A 22,113-nucleotide genomic window follows, 5' to 3' on the forward strand; every position below is an offset into this window, starting at 1 on the left:
CATCCGGGCAGAATCTGGTGCGGAGAAGGATCTCGAAGTGAGCCCCTGCCCACACATGACTCGGAGCTCGGGGTTAATGAAACATCTTCTCGTAGAAATCCATAGTCAACAACAAGGAAGTCTTTGACTTTCTGGAGAGTGCTGCTCGCAAATATGGCATCGAGTTCTGGAGGCCTGGCTCTGGCATTATCCACCAGATCGTGCTGGAGAACTATGCTGCACCTGGTATGCTCATGTGAGTTTTATCTCAAGTCGGAAAAAATCTCTGCGCGCTGATGTGTTATCCCGTTTTTCAGGCTTGGTACAGGTATGCAAGTCGTTCGAAATTCTCTTCGGCACTCAAGTGCATTGCAGACTCGCACACGCCCAATGCTGGCGGACTTGGCATGCTCGCCATTGGTGTCGGTGGTGCTGACGCCGTCGACGCTTTGACTGGTACACCATGGGAGCTGAAGGCTCCTCAAATTGTTGGCATCAAGCTCACCGGCGAGCTCACTGGCTGGGCGACTCCCAAGGATCTCATTCTTCATCTTGCAGGCAAGCTCACGGTTAGGGTACGCTAACATGTAGCACTTTGAGATGGAGCGGTACTGAACGCGGCGTAGGGCGGTACTGGTCGTATTCTGGAATATTTTGGCCCCGGCGTCTTCAACCAATCGTGCACTGGTCTTGCGACGGTAGCAAACATGGGTGCTGAAGTCGGAGCTACTACGTCGACGTTCCCGTACACCGCCGGCATGCGGTCGTACCTCACAGCTACAGGACGTGCCCCGGTTGCTCGCGCAGCAGATCAGGCGGCTTCCCGGGGCTTCCTGCAGGCGGACGAGGGTGCTGAGTATGATGAACTCATCGAGATTGTATGTGCGTCTCGTTCACAGATATCACGGCGACTAAAGCGTTATCTCAGAACCTGAGCGAACTGGAACCGAGCATCAATGGCCCCTTCACCCCCGATCTGGCTACGCCTCTCTCCAAGTTCGGACAGTTCATCAGAGAGCAGGGCTGGAAGGACGAACTCTCGGCTGGACTCATTGGGTCGTGCACCAACAGCTCATACCAGGATATGGTAAATTATGCTCACTTCCCTGCGTATAATAAGCTTACTCCATCAGACTAGTGTCGCGGACCTCGCTCGGCAGGCTAAACAAGCCGGTCTGAAGGCCAAGGCAAGTATCAGATGCTTTTTCTTGACAACGAATGAGGGCTCATATTTACACGATCACAGATTCCTTTCCTTTGCACACCAGGTTCAGAGCAGATTCGTGCGACTATGGAACGCGATAAAGTGACGGACGCTCTTGAGGAGGTCGGTGCTACCGTCCTAGCAAACGCATGCGGGCCTTGCATCGGTCAGGTAGGTTTTACTCATAGCGTATTTCTCGGCCGATTCCTAATTATCTCGTAGTGGAAGCGCGACGAGAAGCAGGATGAGGAAAATGCCATTTTGACCTCATTCAACCGGTATGTCCCAAGATAGGCACCAGACCCTCGTATTGTCTAATCTCATAGTCCAGGAACTTCAAGTCTCGTAACGACGGCAACTCTAAGACGATGAACTTCCTCGCCTCTCCTACCGTTGTTACTGCCATGGCCTTCTCTGGCAAGCTTAGCTTCAACCCCATAACAGACTCCATCACTCTCCCTTCTGGCAAACAGTTCAAGTTCCAACCGCCGCGCGGACAGGACCTTCCCTCTACTGGCTTCACTCCCGGTCGCACTGCTTTCTACCCGTCACCGGTGCCTGAGCCCCAGCCCGAGACCGAGGTTGTCATCCGCAAGGAATCGCAGCGCCTCGAACTCCTTCAGCCATTCGAGAGTCATTTTGGCCCCCACAACCCAAGAGGTCTCGAGCTTCCTACCTGCAAGGTGCTTATGAGGGTCCGCGGCAAGTGCACAACAGATCATATCTCCGCGGCAGGCCCGTGGCTCAAGTACAAGGGACATCTCACAAACATTTCCGAGAACCTCCGTAAGTACACGCAGATATTCAGGTACAAGTAGCGACGTTGACATTCTGTGCAGTGATCACCGCTGTCAACGACGAAGGCGGAGACGTTAACGTTGCATTCGACCATGACCACCCTCCGTCCAAGAGCGAGACAGACACTATTCCTGGTATTGCAAGGCGTTTCAAGTCCCGCAACCAGCCATGGACCCTCGTCGTTGACGACAACTATGGCGAGGGCAGTGCACGCGAGCACGCTGCGCTCCAGCCTAGATTCTACGGCGCTGCGATGATCATTGCGCGCTCATTTGCCCGCATCCACGAGACGAACCTCAAGAAGCAAGGCATCCTCCCGCTCTGGTTCGTTGACAAAACAGACTACGCACGCATCGGCTCCGGAGACGTTCTCGAAACATACGGTCTCGAAGACCTGCTGAACGGCAAGGGGCAGGCCCAAATCACCATCCGCGTGACCAAGCGCAATGGTGATATCTTCGAGATCCAGACAAGGCACACTATGTCCAAGGATCAGCTCAACTGGCTCCGTGCGGGCTCGGCGCTGAACCACATCCGCTCAAAAATTCAGCAGGCGTAGATTTGCAAGATACGTTTGTGTACCACACTACTGGATATTATGTAGATGTACGGTATAGTGATATTTGGGTATATCATTAGAATACGCTACTTTCAGTGAGGGTCCGCCCGAGTGAGCGCAGCTTAGAGCTGTCGCGTGAGAGGAGACCAACTGTAGGATCACGGAATGAGTGTATGGCGGCGCGGGCGACGGTGACGGCGGACGCAGGCATGCCAGCGAGTTCAGCAACCTTAAGGCCGTGGCTATCTCTATTAACACCAGGTTTTAATCGGTGCGAGTACGCGAAGTAACCGTCCTACGAAAGATATCAGAATAGGTGCAATCCACAGCCAGTGAGTAGACTTACTTCCATCTCATCAACGTCGGTGTAGAAGAATCTAACACCGCGGAAAATGCCGTCGCCTCGCTCGCCATCTGAACAGCCGAGCATATCCGCAAGCTCGTGAAAATGGGTGGCGAACAGTGCGCGGGACTTGTTCACGGTGATTAAGTGGTGGATCGTGGCAAACGCAATGGCCAGGCCGTCCTGTACTGACGTCCCTCTCCCGACCTCGTCCATGATCACTAGGCTATTCGGCGTCGCCCGACTGAGAATGTCCGCTGTCTCCATCATCTCGACCATGAACGTGCTACGGTTGCGGAACAAGTCGTCGTTCGCGCCAACCCGCGAGAATATCGCGTCGACGATGCCGACCTCAGCAGTGTCCGCGGGGACAAAGGAGCCCGTCTGTGCGAGGATGGAGACGAGCGCAGTCTGGCGGAGCAAAGTGGATTTGCCGGCCATGTTGGGGCCTGTAATGACGTGCAGAGGGCTATCGGCCATGAATGCTACAGTGTTGGGCACGAAGGTCCTTCCCGCGGCGAGTAGGCCGAGCTCGACTGTGGGATGGCGACCGTTTACGATATGATGGAATTTACTGGAAGAATCGTGTTAAAACAAGCTGGTATCATGGACAGTATAAATACGCACTCTTCCCGAAGCACTGGCCGCACGAAATGCATCTCGTGTGCCAAGCTGGCGAAGGCTATCGTGACGTCCAGCTCATCAGTGATGCGAGCATTGCGGCGAATGTTAGTTTCATGTTCGTTGACTTCTTCTCTCAGGATCTCGAACGCCTCTCGTTCGGCCATTTGTATCTCACTCGTGGTTTGAACAATTTGAGCACCCAGTTGGGACCATTCCTGTCGTTTCCGGTTAGTGGCTTTTGGTTTGTTTGTAGTATGACATAGGTTGTTACCTGAAGGAAGAAGTTGCTCGTAGAGGCACTTTCCAAGATAGGGATGAAGAGAGATTCTGCCCTGATTTTCGCAACGTCACGCTTAGCCTTGGCGATGTGGACGTGCATACCATAGCCAGGCGAGGAACGCAGGGTCAAGGAAGGCGCGTCTGGCCAATGAATAGATTTGAATCAGTGAGATAAGTAGCAGCGATATGCTTACTGTACTTCGCCTGAAGATGTTGTTCCAATCGCTCTCGACGATCTAGGCAATCAGACAGTGTCTTGTGCAGTGCCGTGAGCTGTCCGGAGAATCTACGAGCAAGTCAGGAGGGTGTTCACGAGTTGAATATAGAAGCCTTACTCTGGCCTCACAGTCCAATTGAAACCGGTCACATAATTAGGCTTGAAATTGGGAACGGCTGGAAAAGCCTCGTCTTCAGGCTCAGGATCGTGATCGTCCTGATCCTCTGAAAAATCCTGGGACGTGGACGCTACTGATGCGGTACCCTTCCTGCTCAGAGCCGCTTCTATGCGATTAGAGAGGACCCGAAGACTATGCAGCTTTTCCACCAAGGTATCCAGACTAACCCACTCATCATCCTTCAATGAACCTTTCTCCTGTGCCTCCATCCTCTTCTCTAACTCTAGGCGCCGTTTGATCGAGGCCCAGACCTTGACACCCACGCTGATAGCGGAGAGGTCGGTGTGATCGCCACGACCGAGAAGGAGCTTTTGGACAACGCGTGCTGAGTCTTCGAGCTCACAGAGCATCTCTGACAGGTCTTGCCGCAAGTGTGGTCGCGCGTAGAAGAAGGCGACGAGAGACTGACGTGAGTTGATCTCTTTCAGAGATACACTGGGTGAAGCTTTAACAGATTTGAGCTCAATCCGAAGACGCGACCCAGAAGTTCCGACTCACAGATCCAGCGAGCAAGCAACCGCGTTCCACCGTTCGTAACCGTTCGTTTGATGCTATTCAGCAAACTGCCGGCCGTGCTTCCTTCTCGGATAGTCTCGCAAATTTCGAGAGACTTGATTGTATGCGCGTCGATTTGCATTCTACCTGTCGTTGCTTCCTTGCTTGGTGACGGCAGACGAGGCATGTGCTCCAAAAGATTGGCGTGAAGGAAGGCAGTGAGCAACTGCACAGCCTGGGACTCTTCCTCTGTCAGAGCAATTTTGAACGTGAGGGCCGACGGCTCCATTTGGGAGGTGAGATCGTCAGAGCCTATGCGTTCAGCGAAGAGGACATCGTTCTGTGATTGAGTGGTTGGATGTATTGGGGACACGAAGAACTTCTCCTCCGCGACAGTCCGGCGAACGGGGTGTGCCGAGTCTTCGAAGATGCTCTGCTCGAGCACAATTTCCTTAGGACGGATGCGCACAAGCTCATCTCTAAGAAGGGAAATCGCAATACTTTTGGCGAAGAATTCTCCGGTAGAAACGTCGATCCAAGCAAGTCCCACGGAGTCCCCGAGTCCAAGGTTGCCGTCGCTATCAGCAGAGGAAGGTGCATAGACGGAGAGCAGATAGTTATTTTCGTACTGATTCAAGAAAGGTTCGTCAATCAGTGTCCCGGGTGTCACGATACGAGTGACTCGTCGATTAAAACCACCCTTCGGACCAAGGATGCGCGACTTCATGAACTCTTCACACATGGCGACGAAACGGTTATTGTCTTGTACAAGGACCTTAAGGTACTTGCTCAGATGCATGAGAGGAAATCCGCACATGGGGACGCGCTCTCCGCCCCATCTTTTGGACGCGAGCTTGATATTTAAAATGCGAGCGACTTCCGCGGCCTGACTGAAATATGACTGTAACATCGCAGGTCAAATAGAAAAGGATGAAGGAGCAGTGTAGGCACGAACCTCATAGAACTGTCCTACGCGCGTGAGCAAGATGCAGTGAGGGAATTTGGCCAGATTGTCCAACACCTCTTTGGCCAGAGGCGTCATAGGCTGCTCCGGAGCAGCTGGTTCGTCCAATACTGCAAGCGTAGACGTCAGTGTATTCATTTACACCATAAAACAGAGCTTATAACCTGTAGCTTTCTCCACTATCGGTGTCTTCGATTTTTTGCGAGCCTTTGGTTTAGATGGTTCAACTACTGCATCCTCCGCTCGCAGCTGGTCAGAGTGGTCGCTAGCTTCCCCTACAGTAGATGTCATCTTCCTCTTTCGACCCCTACGTTTTATAGGGGATACTAGCTGGGAAGAGCCTCCAGTATTCTCGTCGATGTCTGACGGAGGCCCTTTTTCAGGGACCACCCCTTCTAGGTTACCTGCATCCACTAGTGCACGCGGTGTGGCATCTTTCAGTAATTACCAATATCTATTACTATGAGAATACTCGTACAAAGATAAGATGGAGTAGATTTGGCTTGTCCCAGCTCCAAGCCTCCTAACCAGGGACCAAGAGGTACAGCAGGCGTCCCATCGGGATTGACCCAGGTCTTCGGCAGTTCAGAAAATTTCTTCTTAATTTTCGTTCTCTTCACAGTGGCGGCGGGAGAGATGGGACTTGCAAGCGCGACTTCATTGCACAGAGGACCGTGTCGAATACTGAATAATCGCACTGAAGCGGGTGCCTTCGAGCAAGAATAATATAGCCATAGCCTGGGATAAGGACCAATCACAGGTAGCATAGGCCCTTCGCCGTGCCTACAGACTCTGCGAGATAGATAGTCAAGCAGCAACCGAAGACAAGCAGAAAGGCAAGCAATGATGAGACGAGGTCCAGAACAAGAAAGTGTTTCAGCGGCTATATTAAGCGTCTATCAAATTTCCCAACGTGGAGGCGGAGTTCGAAAGGTAAAGCTTGGGATCGCGAGAGTCGTCAACGAAGCCAACTACCAAGCCAGCCTGCAGTACCGCCCGTTGCAACCATGTCTTTCGCCGGCAGACGCAGAGGAAACAAGGTCAAGAAGGGTGTTCAGTTCACCGTCATGGTTGTCGGTACGTCCGCGCTCATCTCGCACGCGCTTTGACAGTACAGCGCGGCCGTGTCGACACAGTAGCTCAGCTTACTTTCCCCGCAGGTGCCTCGGGTACCGGACGTACTACATTTGTGAACACCCTTTGCGAGTCTGAGGTTCTGCAGCACAAGGTCTGCGACTCTCCGGAGACGGCCCATCTGGAGGAGGGCATCAAGATAAAGCCCGTCAACGTTGGTGAGTCTCTATGGAAGCCGGAGAGGTCGATGCGACACTAAAAAGAAGTAGAACTCGAGGAGGATGGCGTACGCATTGCGCTGACTATTGTCGACACTCCTGGATTTGGCGAGAACATCGACAACGAGTTTGCGTGCGTACGCCTCACCCAACATTGAAATGACCATCAGTGACATTTGCACACAGCTTCCAAGAGATTGTTGGTCACCTCGAGCGGCAATATGATGACATTCTTGCAGAGGAGTCTCGTATCAAGCGTAATCCTCGCTTCCGCGACAATCGTGTTCACGCTCTGCTGTACTTCATCCCTCCCACGGGCCACGCGTAAGTTTGCTACACTCCGTTTTTGAGCCCCGATGACTAGCTTTTGGACATAGTCTTAGGGAAATGGATATTGAACTCATGCGCCGCCTTTCGCCACGCGTCAATGTCATCCCGGTCATCGGTAAGGCCGACTCACTGACTCCAAGTGAACTTCGTGGCTTCAAGAAGCGGGTATGTTCTCTGGACTCGTGCGAAGATGTACGTGCTAACATTATAAGTAGATCATGGAGGACATTGAATATTACGACATTCCTGTCTACAATTTCCCATACGACGTTGAGGAAGATGACGAGGACACCATCCAGGACAACAGCGAGCTGCGTGTATGTTTTCGTCTGCATTTCGCAACAAAGCATTGAGTATTGATTGTTGCATACGCAGGGCTTGATGCCATTCGCGATCGTCGGCTCCGAAGAGGAAGTTGAGATAGACGGACAGCCGGTTCGCGCTAGAATATATCCTTGGGGTATAGCCGAAGTCGACAACCCTAAGCACTCTGATTTCAGCCGCTTGAGGGGCGCTCTCCTTGGGTATGTGTCTGCTTCGCGTAACTGCTACAGCAGCTGACCATTTATTCAGTACACATCTCTCGGACCTGAAGGCCCTTACCCACGATGTCCTGTACGAGACTTACCGTACCGAGAAATTGTCGAGGACAGTCCATGCGGAGACGACCGATTCGTCTATCCTCCCGGAGGAACTTGCCACCCAGAGCGTCAGACTCAAGGAAGAGCAGCTGCGTCGGGAAGAAGAGAAGGTGGGGCTACTTGTTGCATTAGCAAGCACTATGCATGCTAACATCGCGGGCCCTCTCAGCTGCGGGAAATCGAACTCCGCGTCCAGCGCGAGATCAACGAGAAGAGGCAGGAGCTCTTGGCAAAGGAGGAATCGCTCAGGTATGCCGCGTCTACCACACTGAAGGCGTTTCATACGCCTAATTTCCACTATCCACAGGAACCTGGAGAGTCGACTGGCGGCACAGGGCTCGCAGCCAGAGTTCCGGGAGTAGGGCGAGTAGGGATCCTTGCCTTAGTCGGTCTCTGGTTTGCAAAACGATGCTCGAGTACTATGATACCCCGTTCGGAAGTACAGTTTCCATACTCTCGTTTTCGTTATTCTTAGTGGTCTACTATCTGACTGGATTAATACACTTTGATAGCACACTCCTTTATCCGTGTCACTCACTTCCTACCGCCCGCATATTGATACCTCCTCTTTCCACCCCTTCTGGTGCTGCTCCGAGTCAGTTATTTTCGTACGCTGCAGAAGCTGTTCTATTGACGGAATACATGTGCTACTTCGTTTCTCGTACGTGAAGAAATATATCTTCGAGATTGAGTGATTGTCGTAATCACGTCCTTGCCTAATCTGACCTGATGGCTATGCCCATGATGTAGGCGCTGGCCGTGAATAGATGTTGCGAGCCATGCAACTGCGAAGTGTCTCGTCAGCGCGACCGTTTTCCCGAGCTCGTCTGGTTCTCTCTCAACGGCCTTTTTAGAGGCGTATCCTGTCGGATGGGCCGGTGAGTTCTCTCCCTCCTTCGCGCGAAAGTGGCTGGTGTTTCTGATCGAGACAGGGCTTAACAGCGGTCGTTGATCTTTCGCTGTGCCCAATCTGGCAGCTATCGACCCAAGCCTCTTCTGTCTGCTGCCACAGCTCGAGCTCGCGAATATCCTCTCCCCCTCTCTCGTTCCTGCGGGTTTTCTGTTCCCCCTTACTCCGGGCCTGATCCCTGCTGAACTCGCCGAAAATCTAGAGCTGGACGCGCTTTAGTTGGTCTGGACCCTGACGGAGTTAACGACCCGCTTGAACAGGGAGACGTCCCAGTCAGTCGGCGAATCCCCGAGCCTTCTCCTTGCATCCTAGAGACTGCTCGCAACTCCCAGGCTACAGAGGTCGGCTCGCGACTCTGCCCTGTAGTTTCACACGTTACATGAATAGCAAGCCGCCTCATAACTGGCAAAGCTCTACCGACGGCACAGTGTCTCCAACATTGGCGAGCTCTTCTGTCTTCATGTCGAGGCGTCGTTCCGCAGCCGTCCCCCCGCCTGGCCCACCTCCGACTCAGCCCATACCGCATCTCCCGCCTACACATCCCTACGACACGTACGACGACATGGCTGTATACAACGGTGGGGTCTCGGACGTGGAAAGCTACGGCTCGCATTCTCCTACACAGTCATACGCGCGACCGAGTGCATCTGCGAACTTGGCTGCAGTAGCAGCCTTCTCTCAGAACCGTCATGCAACCTACGCGTCGAGCGCTGCATCTTCGTCCGTCGATAATCTCTCAGACTCACCACCCCCGTCACGCCTACGGTCCGGTGCCAAGTCCCCTACAACAAATGACATTGTCCCTGATCGCTTACTCCTGTCGCCTTCTGAGCCTCGTACTTCGGAGCCGCGCCCACCATCATCCAGACGAGCCCTTACCAAAGCGCTCGAGCTGGCACGAGAAGCTGTGAAGCTCGATTCCACGAATGATGATCCGTATGGCGCCGTCATCGCGTATGGGAAGAGCGTAGCGTTACTCAGCGAGGTTATGGAGAGGGTAATGAGGGGCGAGGACAGCACAGAGCGGCGAAAGAATGGCCGTCGAAGAAGCGTAGTCGCGCAAGAAGAGGAAGTGCGACGGCTTAAGTCTATTGTGAGTATCTAGTAATTGTCGTGCTTTTGAGGAGCTCAACGCCTCTGATCGCTCTTTACAACCATAGCACGATACATATGCGGATCGAATGAATATTCTGAGTCTGATCTACAGTATTCCGTTGCCTACGACCTCGCCACCATCAACATACGCTTCGTCGTCTGTGTCAGTGTCAACTGCGTCCACCACTCCGTCGTCCCCTACATCGACTTCACCTACGTCCGAATCCTCGCACTCTTCAAGATACACCAATGAGTATTCGGACGACGGCCGCAGTTCATCGGACATACCTAGGATCGACCTAGCCAACAATTCAGACGACTTGCTTGCCATAGGAACTGCCATGTTCGCAATGGATATCTCTACTTCCTCAGGTGGTTTCTCCCCTCGAACCCCAGTGGGGCCGTCCGTCCATCCTTACGCCGCCTCGAGTTCACCTTCTTCGTCCAGAGTGTCTGTGGTGACCCCTTCGCGACCGCCAGTTGGCAGACCCAGAGCGTCCTCTTCTCTTCCACCGGCTGCTCCGCCACCAACGACGATGCCGCCACCTGCACCCACGCCCGCTTCTACAGCCACGGAACCACAGGCACACGCGGGGGCGCTTAGACCGCCAGAACTGCGAGGCAGACCACGCGCGGCCTCCATTACTCATAGAAGAAACGGTTCTTATGGCAGGCTAGCGTCACTACAAGAGGAAACTTCTGAGAAGCTCGAGGACAGACCTGTGCCAACGCGTTCGGACAGCCTTGACACGTCGCATTCGGGTGGCTCAGCACGACACTCTGTAGAAGATACTCATCCTTTACCGTCTTTGCCTTCACCAAGCTCTCAAGGTGCCAACGGGATAAACACCCAGCCTAACAGTCCCACTGTGCTCAGCCAAAGACCTCGCGGGGCCTCTACATTCTCTGTGCGATCCGAGGTGCAGATAACTAGCCCTATAATTAACGCTTCGACAGCTATGGGTGCGATCTCGCAACGGAGGACCAAAACTTCTGTGACTTCATCGATGAGTACATCGTCGGAGTCCGACATGTCGTCCGTGACGTCGTCGTTGCCAAGCAGCAGTGTCGTAAGCCTTTCTGGCCGTAGTCGTGCTTCGTCGCAGCCCCCGCGACCATTGCTAGCCACTGCAAAGTCGTATCCTGCCCCACTTTCCGCATTGCCAGGCGGCCAGCCACGAAAGGTGTCCATACCGTCCAGGTTAAATCCGAACGCGCCGCCACAGATTACGATCAATACTGCACTTCTGTCCCCGCCGCTTTCAAAGGCAGCCGTAGCACCTCTCGTCCCACCACCCCCAGTGCCACATGGTAGCATACCTGTTGCACCTCAGTCGCCACTACCGCCCAGTGCGCCACATGACCCGCTTCGGAAGCCTTACCACATGATGACCCTTCTCCGTCAAACAATGACCTCGAAAACCGGCGGCTATATTACCCGCCGGTTGCATGTACCGCAGGAGGTCTGGTCGCAAGGCGGTGCGAAGCTCACGAATATTCCCGAAAAGATTCGCGTCGTCGAGGTTCTCTGTTCCGCGCTGGAGGACATCCAAAGCTGGAGCGTTGAGTATTTTGGTGCCGGAAATGTGAGCAACGGCATGGGCATGGGAATCGGCAGCATCGGGAAAAAGGAGGCTGAGGCCTGGGCGAGCAAGCTGGAAGAGTTCTTAGTGGTATGCGACGGTGTTGTGGGTAACTTCGGCAAGAAGCTCGGTGTCGGCGAGGGCTTCGTGACGAAAAAGAGCAGCGGAGTGAGTTGGACATCGCCTGTTGTATCAATCTATGCTCATTTCGTAGAAGGTCACATCATGGGGAGGCAAGCTGACACGTCAGCTCGACAAACTCACCAATGGGAAGAAGTACGTGTCCGATAAGCTTGTGACAAATATGGTCTCATGGGGTTTTTCTAGCTTGGACTCCCCTGCTACCTACGTCCAAGGGCTGGCCAAACTCTTCAACCAGGCACAAATACTGGATGAACACACGAAGGCAGTCTGCTGTCAGCCGATCGCGCCTTTATACGCGGCGTTCCCACCGGAGTACCGGACGGGGTCCGAGATGAAGCTCAGGCGCGCCTCAGAGTTCTTCGCGAAGGTCGTCCTCACGTTTGTCATCCGCGACATGGCGCTCCTGCTGGACAAGTACGTCAAGAAATGCGAAAAATGGCTCGCGGAATGAGACCGGCGTCGGACCTGGACTATGACCTTTTGTTCACCGCATAGCAACCTCCCCCATCGCTACCCTACCCGCAAACTCCTTGCTTTACATGCATCGAACCCATCATCACCACTTGTGGATACTCAAGCATATACTGTAATATTACTTGCTATCTCATGGTTAGACCGTCTGGAATTCTGGCTCGGTGTGTTTCTCTGTCCTTCAGCCATTTCGTCCGTTGTCTCTCGTGGCTCTTCGTTCCTGCCCCTCCTGTTGTCACCAATTTATTTCTCCCCCACTTCCCCACCTCGGTTTCGTTTTTGAGCAGTTGTCTATAACTTACGTCTCTTCGGTCGTGGTGATTGGGGTATGTATTTCATTCCGAGCAATGTAAGCTACCGGTACCTTCGCTGCTTAATCGTACATACTCAGATGTCTTCTCCTGGGGTCGGAATCAGGCTTTTGCCTCTCCCGCCATCCCTAGGTGCATGCATAATCCGGCGCAACGGCGCAAACATCCAGGTGCAATTGAAACTTAGAGGGCTGTACAGTATATATTACATCCGAGACACCTTGTATGATGCCACTGGCATTACTTATACAAAAGAATAGACTATTTGTTGTTGTTGTTGTGAAACAGAAGTCGAAAATCCTGGGGTCAATGTTTATGCTGCCGCACTGAACGATGGTGGTGACAGCTCTGGCTCTGGCGTAGGCTCTTTCCCACGCAGCCGATTAATGATCTTGAGACGAAGCACTGTCAAAGCCTATCAACCATTACCCTGGCTTCCCTAAGGACAGTGTACGTACAGAGGTCAAGACGTGTGTTCTCGTCCATCTCGTCTTCGGAATCTTCCAGAGGATCGTTTGTCATAATCACATGCCATGCTTCTGTAGAAGCGGCAGTTAGTAGCTGTGGCTGGTGGACGGAAGGCGTCCAAAATGTACGCACGCTCCAGCATGCTCCGGGTGCCTCCTGAAGGTGTAGGAGGGCAGTCGCGAAGGCGCTGAGGGCCCTCAAAAATTCTGGGAGGGGTATACGGCCGCTGGGTAGATGGAGGCGAGTGAGCTGGAAACAGCAGTTCGCGAGACGAGCTGGGGTCTTTGTATTCTTCATATGAAGAGACATAGCGCAGAGGTGGCAGTGTAGAATCGCGGTGCGGCGTACGTGGGTGGTTACGTATGGGTCCACCGTGGAACGATTGGTGTGCTGCCGGGTGGGAGCTCAGCCTGCGATTATAATCGTAACGGGAGTCGCCGTAGAGGTGGCTACCCGCGGCAGAATGGTGGTAGGCATGCACTGGAGGTGGTAGAGGCGGAGGAGAGGGGTTGGGCGGGTGGATGGGCGGGAGACGATAGGGTTCGGCCGAGTATCGATAGTGGGCTGTGCGGTGCAGCTCTGTGGGACAAATTGATTAACGGGGAAATGATGATCCACTAGGGTGGGCTCACCGTCCGGCGCATTATCTGCGTCATAAATGCGACCTGACGAGTTGGAACTGTCAGGCGACGATCCTTGCCTACTCAAAGCCTTTGACGAAGCTTTCATCGACAATCGGGACGTCTGCGCCTTGCCTCTGCGCACGCCCCGACCTCGACTTCGACCGCCACGCTTACCACCTCGCTCTTTCTGAATTTCTTCGTCCTGAGTCTCGTCGAGCTTGTCGAGCTTGTCCTTGTTCTCCATAAAGATCTTCCGTTGGGCTGTCATCTTCTCGCCCCATTCCTTTTCTTCAGGAGTATCCACATTTTCCAGTGCAGCTTCTTCAGCAGACAGGAATTCCAACGGGGGTATTATACCCGGCTTCTTGTGAGACTTCGGGGCGTCAAAAGGATTGGGCGTTGTGCCCTCGTAGTAATGGTGGCACAGCCATAACAAAGCACGAGCCCGGGACTCCGAGGAGACGTTCACAGGCGAGAAGAAGTCCAGGAAATCTAGTTCCGTGTCTGAGGTGAAATGTGTTTGGGATATGAGCTACCTAAATGTCAGCAGATGGCTTTCACGTCGTTAAACCGTACTGCTCACTGGGGCGTGGCTGGAAAATATAAATATAAGGTTAACGATAGTGGTGGGAGGCACGATTCCCGATCTCTGCGTTAATGATGCATAAGCGCTGTTTGTGCCAGGCAATGTTCGGCACATACGGATCGATTCAGAATTTCCGAAGGCGTGGTAGGTCTATTCTGAAGCTCCGTGGGGAGGAGGCAAGACTTGAGGATATTCTTTATCCGAGGCGCGTCCTGAAGATTCCCGTCGGTCTTCTGGAGAGATGGTACCGGGTGGTAGGTCCTCAAGGCTGTACGCATCTCGGGGAAGACTGCGAACGAAAATTATGAACCCCATGCAAGATGCGAGTAGGTATGTGTGCGGGTCAGCAGGCGAGCCAGGCACCTCTAGGCTCGGCCCCAGAGACTGGTACAGCGAATGGCGCTCGAGGCGGCGTCCGCTCATCGATGGGGGGAAAGACTTACAGGCCATAGTGGTGTTGATACGACCAACATTGGACAATATAGATATCTTGGCAAATTCGTCCGCAAAGCTTGCGTTATCTTGCAGCTTGTCGCGGGACACCTTCGAACATCGTGACGAATGCAGGAGGGTATTCACGTAGAGGTCGCGGAAAGTGACCTTAGTGCCAGCTGGTTCGCCATGGAGGGTTGGGTAAGGGTCGGTAAAGACGTTGCGGGAGTCGGAGAAGAGATAATAAAGGAGGTCATATTGTAGATCTACTCGAGTGAGGGGCTCGCCATCCTGGTGCTTGACCGCGAGCGTCTTTCGGTGAGTGCCCTGCAGGCTATTCGGCGGTGAAAATCAGGAGAGGACGTGTAGAAGACAGGCGCACCCTGCGGACGGCATTGACTGGGGAAAGGAGTGGCAGGAAAGGACAGAGCTGTTTGGGAGACGACCCGCCTGAAGAGCGCAGGTCGGAATCGTTCTTTCGTGGCAAGCAGCCGGATTTGGGCCTGCATCTGCCCGATTCGATCTCGTAGCCTGCAGGCAAGTCACGCAGACAAGCAACATCTGATGTTCCCCGTCACGTCACGCCTGACTGCGTCGCGGCGCGACAGAGCAGCAAGCGGGTACGACCTTTCGACGATGCCTTTGACAACGACAGAACAGTTCGTTCCCCTAGCTTGTCGTCGTATAAATCACAAAGACCAAAACCGCATGCCTGACTCGTCGTCGCCAGTTGCACTTCAGACGATGTCGTATCCACTCATGGGCGTGTCATAGGATTAATATTGGCCGTGGTGGAGTCTATTCGCCGTTCTCAAGCACATATATGCACCTCGTCATATTCTCTTGCTCCTCACACACAACAACATGCCAGTTTCAGACAGCACTGCTTCAGACATGCTCAAGAGGTCCCTTCGACCGCTAGCGTTCGCCCGCTCAGCCTATGACCCAATGGTAAGGGCCGTCGGTATGTGCATGCGTCTACAGGTACCAACAGCGCCCGGACCCGTGCTAAGCATGACGGATGTAGGAAATGCGCAGATTGTGCTTATCGGAGACGGGTCGCACGGGACATATGAGTTCTATGCTCACCGTGCAAACATCACGCAGAGGCTTATTGAGGAGAAGGGTTTCGTGGCGGTGGCGGTGGAAGCAGACTGGCCGGATGCATTCCGCATCAACAGGTACGTACGCCACTTGTTATTTCGCACACAACTAACGGGACGTAGATACATTCATGGCGGTGACCTTAAAGGGCAAGGTGTCAAGAATGCTCGCGACGCTATGAAAGACTTCGAGAGGTGGGCCCTATTGTTAACACATCCCCGACGTCCAACGAGTGTCCTGCAAATAGGTTCCCAAAATGGATGTGGAAGAACGAAGTTATGCCTGGGTTTGTGCAATACCTGCGACATCGCAACGACTCCGTCATGCAAAAGGCTGGAGATTATTCGGCGAAAGTCTCTTTCTTCGGACTAGATTTATACTCGCTGCACCGTTCGGCGGAAGAAGTCCTCCGTTATCTGAACAGAATCGACCCTGAAGGTGCCAGGGCAGCGCGTAAGAGGTGTGTGCGCTATTGATATATGAGCAAGGACGAGTCTCATGTTACTCGAGATACAATTGCTTCGAGCGGTTCGGCGAAGATACAACACATTACGCTCTTGAAGCTCAATTTGGCCTTGCAAAGACCTGCCATAAGGAGGTGATCCAGAATTTGCAGAGCCTCCTGCGCAACCACCAGCGGTACATAGAAGAGCAGCTTTCTATACAAGAGCGTGGTATTGGCACTCATCCCGCCGAAGAGCAATTCGTGGCTGAGATGAACGCGCTGCTCGTCAAGGATGCCGAAGAATACTATCGGACAATGATGGAAGAGGACACCGTCAGCTGGAATCTCAGGTCTGTCGATTAGGCGTAGTTAAGGGGATGTGACTCAGTACCGCGCTTGCCAGAGATGATCACTTCGCTCGCGTTGTTGTTGATATTGCCCATCATCTAGGAAGACGCAACGCGGATGCGAAGATTGTCGTTTGGGCTCATAACTCACACATCGGTGATGCCAGGGCAACGGATATGGGACGAAGGAGAGGTGAGCAGCAGTATCTATTTGACATGTCAGCCTGTTTGACATACTTGTCATAGGCGAGATCAACATCGGCCAGCGCTGTAGGGAGATTTTCGGCGGCGATAATGTCTTCAATCTTGGTTTCTTGACAGGCAATGGCACAGGTGAGCATATTGCACGGCTTGTGCCCTACCCTGTGACACAAATGTGGCTTCAGTGACTGCAGCATATAACTGGGATGAACCGGCGAGGCTCATGGCCATGAACCCACCACTGCAGGGATCAATCGAGCAGATCTTAAACGATGCGGCAGACACGGACGCCTTCTTGGTAATGAACGAAGTGCACGGAGAGGATGTAGGTAAGACGAAGAAGGTCGAAGTCTCGCCGGACCTTAGCGAGTAAGGATGTAAGATCCATTTTTTCAACAATTAGCGTAATGACGCTTTTTCACAGCTTTCTGAACCGACCGCGGTACCAACGTTTCATTGGTGTCATACACCGGAAAATGACAGAGATCCCTTCGCACTACTCTCGATGCAGCCTTGCCGACCAATACGACGCTGTGGCGGTACTTAAACAATCGCGCGGAATTCAGCCTCTGGAGAGAGAAGACATTTGGAAGGGGTATCACAAGGGCGAGATCGATGAGACGTTCCCATTTGGATACTAGCCGCATACCTATCTAATCAGCTGTATCATAAAGCTGTATCCGTGACGCAGAATCGAGTACGACCAGAAGCATTGACAAATGTCGCACGTACATATACGTTAGGCGTCTTGATCGTCAACACTACTCGATGTCAATATTACCAACGGCACATAACTTTACAGCACTGAATTGGCCAGTTGCTTTACCTCGCAAGCAGGATACGGGGTCACCTAGTCGCTGTTAGGTGCCCATATTAGTTCTGCCGGTAGCCACTTCGAGGCTCACGCTTCACTTCAGTCAATGCAGTGATACATCGTGTAGTTGCGGGTCTTCATCATTCGTACAGAAGTACAGAACGATTTGTCTCGTCATGAGTTGCGCAGGCCCGATGCTTCATGAGCAGTGTCAGTTCCCAACTGGTTGATGCTGGCAGCTAGACTGAATATCGGTATGCACTCCCGGATTATTTTTTGATGGCCTCAACGACTCACCCCTCGTCTCTAATCTTTAAAGACATACGTTCTGGCTCCTTGTCCTTCCTCTTGTCGTTAACATGAGCCTCGGAGGGAGTAGAGATCGACGCTCTCCAGGGAGATCCTCATGTCTCCAGATGTCGATCGTACTAAATCGCTCCCAAAATCTTCGTTGCTACGCTAAGAACCGTCTAGATGTACATCGCTATGGATGGTAGAATGCGAGGCGACAGGTAATGGATCGATCGCCACGTGCACAACCAGCATCTATGCCCGCGACGCAGCCGGTAGCTGAGCACAATCCCTTCGTCGAAGAGCTGCTCGAGCGGCTTTCCTTAGCACTCCTAGGCTCATTCCCGCTTAAGACAACGAATACAGATAGGGTCTCTCGGCAGCCAGTCATGTCACTAGTGTTCCATTCGCTCATGAAGATCCAGACAACAGGACCCGTTGACAAGCGTCGCGTTAGTCTCCTGAAGGGGACAAACAGTAATCTGATGCATATTGCTACGTATACCTTACGCTATTAACAAGGAGTATTATGGGGACTGTAATTAATGGACCCAAAGTGCGGAATGGTATATAACACAAGAGCTCGGTATCCAACATGGTATGTGAAGAATGAAGGTATCTATACAAGGTACAGTGAATTGGATTGCGAAGGATTGGACAAACGAATACGCCCACAGCGATCCGAATATGAATGATAGGTAAATAATCCAACATAAAAAAATTGAACCAGCAGAAGAATCGAACGATGGCCGCGGGATGAGTCTAGTCTACAGCATGGTCAGCATTCATGATCAGAAGAAATCGAATCGGGACAAACCTGGTCGCCAGCACTCAGCGATGTACTCCAAAACTTCTATGACAACCGCGCTTTTGAACATGAGAGCGTGGTCCGCGCCCTTCACGACCTGGACCTGGCACTTATCGCGGCCCATGGTGCTCCCCATCCACCGCACGGCGTTCTCTGCGATACGCTCGTCCCGATCACCGTACCAGACACGCACAGAGTGCGGGTACGCAGAGTATGAGAATCCCCATGGCTGTCGGTCGTGGTTGAGAATTTGCAAGAGATCGCCATGAGTGCCCTTCGCAGACTCCGCATGCGATGCTGCGATGAGCGCGTTGCCGAGCTGCGCTTGGTAGGAAGAGCCAGGCGTCGGGGGCGCTTCCGACTGTGGCGAACTTGGGACTGTGGGAAGTGGTGGAACAGGCGGGACGTTCGGTAGGGGAGACTTCGACGTGTTTACGCCGAAAGACATGGATCTACGGCCAGTAGATCGAGATCCTTCGATATGCAAGTCAAAGGAAGACTCGGCGCCCAGCGACCTCACTGACTTAGTCCTCGCAACCGGTGATGTGGCCTTAATTGCCGCATCCCAGTCCACGTCCTCGAGACCAAGGCCGACTTCCGACGTTCGGGGCGACTGTATGGGCGTCCAGGCCGAAGGAGCCGTTGAGCTTCTCTTGGAACTAAGCGAAGGGCTTGTATCGTTCGAACGACCTTTAAGAGATCCCATAGATCGCAAAGCCTTCAGTCTTTTGCCAGCACCAGTCGGCTGCAGCACACCCGCGGGGCTTGTTGGCTGCGTGTTCGCGCCGCGCGCCAAGCGTCCAAGTATGCCCTTCGATGTTTTCTTGGTGACCGATTGCCACGTAGATTTGCTCTCACTGAGCGTTCGTTGACGACCAGAGCTGACGCTAGGCCTACTCAGGGTGGCCGTACTCTCGAACCTACCCTCAAAGTCACGGAGGTCGTCGTAGTCACTGAACCCGCTAGAGGACGCAGCTTCTCGCTAAGTCACCGGCCCTTGATGGCGTGGATGAGGACGGTGATCTGGTTTCACGGTCTTCGGTCGACACCATCGCTGAAGAAGTAAGGCGGACCATCCGCGCCCAGACGAAGTCTCCTATCAGCTCTCGCAATCAGTCGCGCACTCGCACCACACTCTCGAAAGCGCAGGCTGCTGGTACGGATCATCCTAGAAGCCCGCTTTCTGATTCTGCTAGGGACTCTTCTACATATAGCCGTCCCGAAGACCTCGATTCTGCGATACCAGCTCCTCTCGATTTGTCGAGCCTCGCCAAATCTTCCGTCGACCCGCCTTCCCAAGCTATCGCCCAGTATCTACGCTCGAGCCGGCTGACAACAGTGCTGAGGCTCACTCGCGGTCCACACGCTTCGCGAGAGTCACCTCTGAACGTCAGCTTGTCTGACCTGGGTAGCGCTACTGGCGTTCCTCTCGTTGTCTTTCTGGGCTTGGGATGCGTGAGACATATCATGGGTCTCTACGATGAGATGGCGGAGCTCTTGGGGGTACGCCTCATTACTGTCGACCGGTATGTACTCTTGATGTGTTTCTGCTCGGCTACTGAAAGCGGTGGCATAATTCAGGTGGGGTCTTGGGCGAACGGATTCCCCGCGTAATAGGCTTGCCAAAGGCATTCCGGAGTGGGCATCTGTGGTTGAGGAGGTTCTTGACCGCCTCAACATCGACCAATGCAGCGTCATGGCGCATTCAGCCGGTGCGCCGTACGCGCTTGCCTTCGCCAACCGCTTCCCGGAGCGTATTCGGGGCGACGTCTGTTTGCTTGCCCCTTGGGTAGGTGGCGGCGAAGGTGGTCAGTATCAATCGATCTTGTTGTCTTGGCACCAGACTTATCACGATTCGGTAGCTGGTTACAAGTGGCTAAAGTATGTGCCAAACGGCATTCTGAAAACCGCGCAGGCTGCGGAATGGAAAGTCCAAGCCTGGATGCTTGGCAAGCCTCCGTCACTGGCCTACGAGGGTATCGGTTTCGAGGCGCAACCACCACCCAAGCCTTCAAGGGGTATTGAGCACCTAGCCTCTCCCACATCTACACGGATGGGATCCGCGAAGTCTTCGTCCTCCCAGGACGTGGAAAGGCGAAGTGTGGGCTAGATTTTGGCTTCAGGTCGGCAGTGGAATACACGGTGAGGGGTCGTGTCCGCGCCTGCTCTAACGCGGGAGCATGCGTGCGGATAATATCCGATATGGAGGGCGCCATGGACTGCTTGACTGGCTCAATCTCTCGCGGAATTTCCTCGGTGGACGAGCTGGGGTATAGAGAAGTGTCGCCTTTGGGATTGAGCGAACCAAAGCTCGAGGACGTTGAGATCTTTGGCATAGTGAAAGTAGGGTTCCGCGTGATGGGTGTGGAAGACGGTGTGCGCGAAGTAGTGCTCAACGCATCCGTACGAGAAGATCGAGAGTGCTTCTCACGGGCTTTGCGGCGCCTTGGAGATGAAGGCTGGCTCTTCTCATCTTCTGAGTCGGATCCGCTCTTTTTTCGCGTCGTTCGCGGCAAGCCTCCTCCAAGCATAACTCCTGGCGGAGGTGTTGGCAATGGTGGGTGGTACAATGGGTGGTAGCCGGTGCTTTTATGATGAGATCGGACAGAGAGACTGTTGAAGGTATAGTGGTCGTCGTCGCTGGAGCCATTCATGCCGTCCACCAAAGCGTCCATGGTCTCTACTCCCGAAACGGGAGCCGCCACCACGTCTGGAGAGGTATAAACTTGTTCTTTGAACGAGTAGTCATCTATGGGAGTCTGCGGTAACGGATCGAGACGGCTCAGGGTGGAGGATCCAGAGTCGCGGTAGGGATAGTTCAGAGACCTGGGATAAGCATAGTCCCACGGCCCGTGCGAAGATCCGCTGGTCGTCGGCGAGCGAACTTCAGCGTCTTCAAACTCCATGACTGGCCAGGGAACGCAGTCGTGGGTCTCTCGCGCAGAGTCTCGGTGAGGCCTGTCTTTGCTTTTGCCAGAGCTCCGTAAGTCCTTCGCAGATGGAGCGTTTTTGCTCATCGAAGATGACCGCTGTTTCTTGGGCTTGTATGGTCCGGATATGGTAGGCTGGTCCGGGACCTCAAAGTCGCAAGGGCGGGACGATGACGGCAAGGCGCTGTTGCTTGTCCTGGGGCAGCTCCGTCCTGCATGTGAAACGTCCGGCTGAGGCGAGGCAGTATGGGTGTCAGCTAGACGTCTATCTCGCTTAAGCGAAAGGAAAGAGGCTTTTCTCGCAGGTCTGTGTGGATATTCGCTCGTGTCCTGGGTCAGTGAAGAACGCGTCGATGTAGCCATGGCAGGGTGATGGTGTAGAGTCCAGGAGTGGTAACGAGTGATTTGTATCCAAACGAATGGCAGTGTCCAGAAAACTAAAGATCTCGGTAGAGGTGCATAGACAGTTCACCCCCAGAGCTTGCGCCGACGTGCCCGTCGTCGTTCAAGACGGTGAGTGGAAAGTGAGAGGCGCTGGCTCGTTTCCAAACCCTTCCCACGGAGCGCCCGCATGGCTACTAATTCATTCTTCAGCGCGGCGTAAATACGTAGGACGTCAGCAGCCGCCAGATTGTCCAGAAGTACTA

At 53.5% G+C, this 22,113-nt stretch overlaps 10 protein-coding genes across 10 annotated transcripts; 6 read left to right on the plus strand and 4 right to left on the minus strand.

Moving 5' to 3' along the window:
• PHACADRAFT_133836 (uncharacterized protein) lies at positions 1–2,843 on the plus strand. The gene is made up of 11 exons (XM_007390292.1): positions 1–37; positions 96–235; positions 297–307; positions 355–554; positions 606–857; positions 908–1,066; positions 1,113–1,170; positions 1,203–1,354; positions 1,406–1,461; positions 1,515–1,969; positions 2,023–2,843. The coding sequence occupies exons 2-11, from the start codon at positions 228–230 to the stop codon at positions 2,538–2,540; spliced, it is 1,869 nt and encodes a 622-aa protein (XP_007390354.1). The 5' UTR covers positions 1–37; positions 96–227; the 3' UTR covers positions 2,541–2,843.
• On the minus strand, positions 2,617–5,718 carry PHACADRAFT_82590 (uncharacterized protein; the record flags this gene model as incomplete). Its single annotated transcript, XM_007390293.1, has 8 exons — positions 2,617–2,835; positions 2,887–3,457; positions 3,511–3,722; positions 3,779–3,927; positions 3,981–4,072; positions 4,122–4,626; positions 4,680–5,577; positions 5,632–5,718. 8 exons carry the CDS (start codon positions 5,716–5,718, stop codon positions 2,617–2,619), a joined length of 2,733 nt encoding a protein of 910 aa, XP_007390355.1.
• A 908-nt stretch (positions 5,719–6,626) lies between these two features.
• Positions 6,627–8,571, plus strand: PHACADRAFT_247135 (uncharacterized protein). The gene is made up of 10 exons (XM_007390294.1): positions 6,627–6,717; positions 6,801–6,932; positions 6,984–7,065; positions 7,119–7,256; positions 7,310–7,427; positions 7,478–7,579; positions 7,638–7,786; positions 7,836–8,013; positions 8,073–8,152; positions 8,211–8,571. The coding sequence occupies exons 1-10, from the start codon at positions 6,648–6,650 to the stop codon at positions 8,263–8,265; spliced, it is 1,104 nt and encodes a 367-aa protein (XP_007390356.1). The 5' UTR covers positions 6,627–6,647; the 3' UTR covers positions 8,266–8,571.
• Positions 8,572–8,969: 398 nt separating this feature from the next.
• PHACADRAFT_247136 (uncharacterized protein) lies at positions 8,970–9,928 on the plus strand. Its single transcript, XM_007390295.1, has one exon. The coding sequence runs from the start codon at positions 9,274–9,276 to the stop codon at positions 9,916–9,918; it is 645 nt and encodes a 214-aa protein (XP_007390357.1). The 5' UTR covers positions 8,970–9,273; the 3' UTR covers positions 9,919–9,928.
• A 1,308-nt stretch (positions 9,929–11,236) lies between these two features.
• PHACADRAFT_247138 (uncharacterized protein) lies at positions 11,237–12,363 on the plus strand. Its single transcript, XM_007390296.1, has 3 exons — positions 11,237–11,659; positions 11,706–11,767; positions 11,819–12,363. Exons 1-3 carry the CDS (start codon positions 11,318–11,320, stop codon positions 12,084–12,086), a joined length of 672 nt encoding a protein of 223 aa, XP_007390358.1. The 5' UTR covers positions 11,237–11,317; the 3' UTR covers positions 12,087–12,363.
• A 213-nt stretch (positions 12,364–12,576) lies between these two features.
• Positions 12,577–14,927, minus strand: PHACADRAFT_247139 (uncharacterized protein). The gene is made up of 8 exons (XM_007390297.1): positions 14,909–14,927; positions 14,538–14,860; positions 14,211–14,383; positions 14,092–14,157; positions 13,518–14,040; positions 13,018–13,464; positions 12,876–12,956; positions 12,577–12,822 (listed from the first exon to the last, which is right to left on the minus strand). Exons 1-8 carry the CDS (start codon positions 14,920–14,922, stop codon positions 12,731–12,733), a joined length of 1,719 nt encoding a protein of 572 aa, XP_007390359.1. The 5' UTR covers positions 14,923–14,927; the 3' UTR covers positions 12,577–12,730.
• A 493-nt stretch (positions 14,928–15,420) lies between these two features.
• Positions 15,421–17,264, plus strand: PHACADRAFT_85419 (uncharacterized protein; the record flags this gene model as incomplete). The annotated part of the gene is made up of 9 exons (XM_007390298.1): positions 15,421–15,490; positions 15,554–15,707; positions 15,753–15,824; positions 15,878–16,090; positions 16,141–16,425; positions 16,464–16,615; positions 16,669–16,755; positions 16,809–16,992; positions 17,048–17,264. The coding sequence occupies 9 exons, from the start codon at positions 15,421–15,423 to the stop codon at positions 17,262–17,264; spliced, it is 1,434 nt and encodes a 477-aa protein (XP_007390360.1).
• Positions 17,265–18,549: 1,285 nt separating this feature from the next.
• Positions 18,550–18,756, minus strand: PHACADRAFT_61509 (uncharacterized protein; the record flags this gene model as incomplete). The annotated part of the gene is made up of 1 exon (XM_007390299.1): positions 18,550–18,756. A coding segment is annotated over one exon (207 nt), but the record flags the coding sequence as incomplete, so codon positions are not given.
• Positions 18,757–19,342: 586 nt separating this feature from the next.
• PHACADRAFT_190048 (uncharacterized protein) lies at positions 19,343–20,416 on the plus strand (the record flags this gene model as incomplete). Its single annotated transcript, XM_007390300.1, has 5 exons — positions 19,343–19,378; positions 19,438–19,467; positions 19,503–20,062; positions 20,118–20,325; positions 20,399–20,416. The coding sequence occupies 5 exons, from the start codon at positions 19,343–19,345 to the stop codon at positions 20,414–20,416; spliced, it is 852 nt and encodes a 283-aa protein (XP_007390362.1).
• Positions 20,417–20,581: 165 nt separating this feature from the next.
• On the minus strand, positions 20,582–21,840 carry PHACADRAFT_204066 (uncharacterized protein; the record flags this gene model as incomplete). The annotated part of the gene is made up of 1 exon (XM_007390301.1): positions 20,582–21,840. Exon 1 carries the CDS (start codon positions 21,827–21,829, stop codon positions 20,582–20,584), a length of 1,248 nt encoding a protein of 415 aa, XP_007390363.1. The 5' UTR covers positions 21,830–21,840.
• Between the last annotated feature and the right edge of the window lie 273 nt (positions 21,841–22,113).

This window comes from Phanerochaete carnosa (assembly GCF_000300595.1).
Source record: "Phanerochaete carnosa HHB-10118-sp unplaced genomic scaffold PHACAscaffold_1, whole genome shotgun sequence".
Classification (NCBI taxonomy): Eukaryota; Fungi; Basidiomycota; class Agaricomycetes; order Polyporales; family Phanerochaetaceae; genus Phanerochaete; species Phanerochaete carnosa.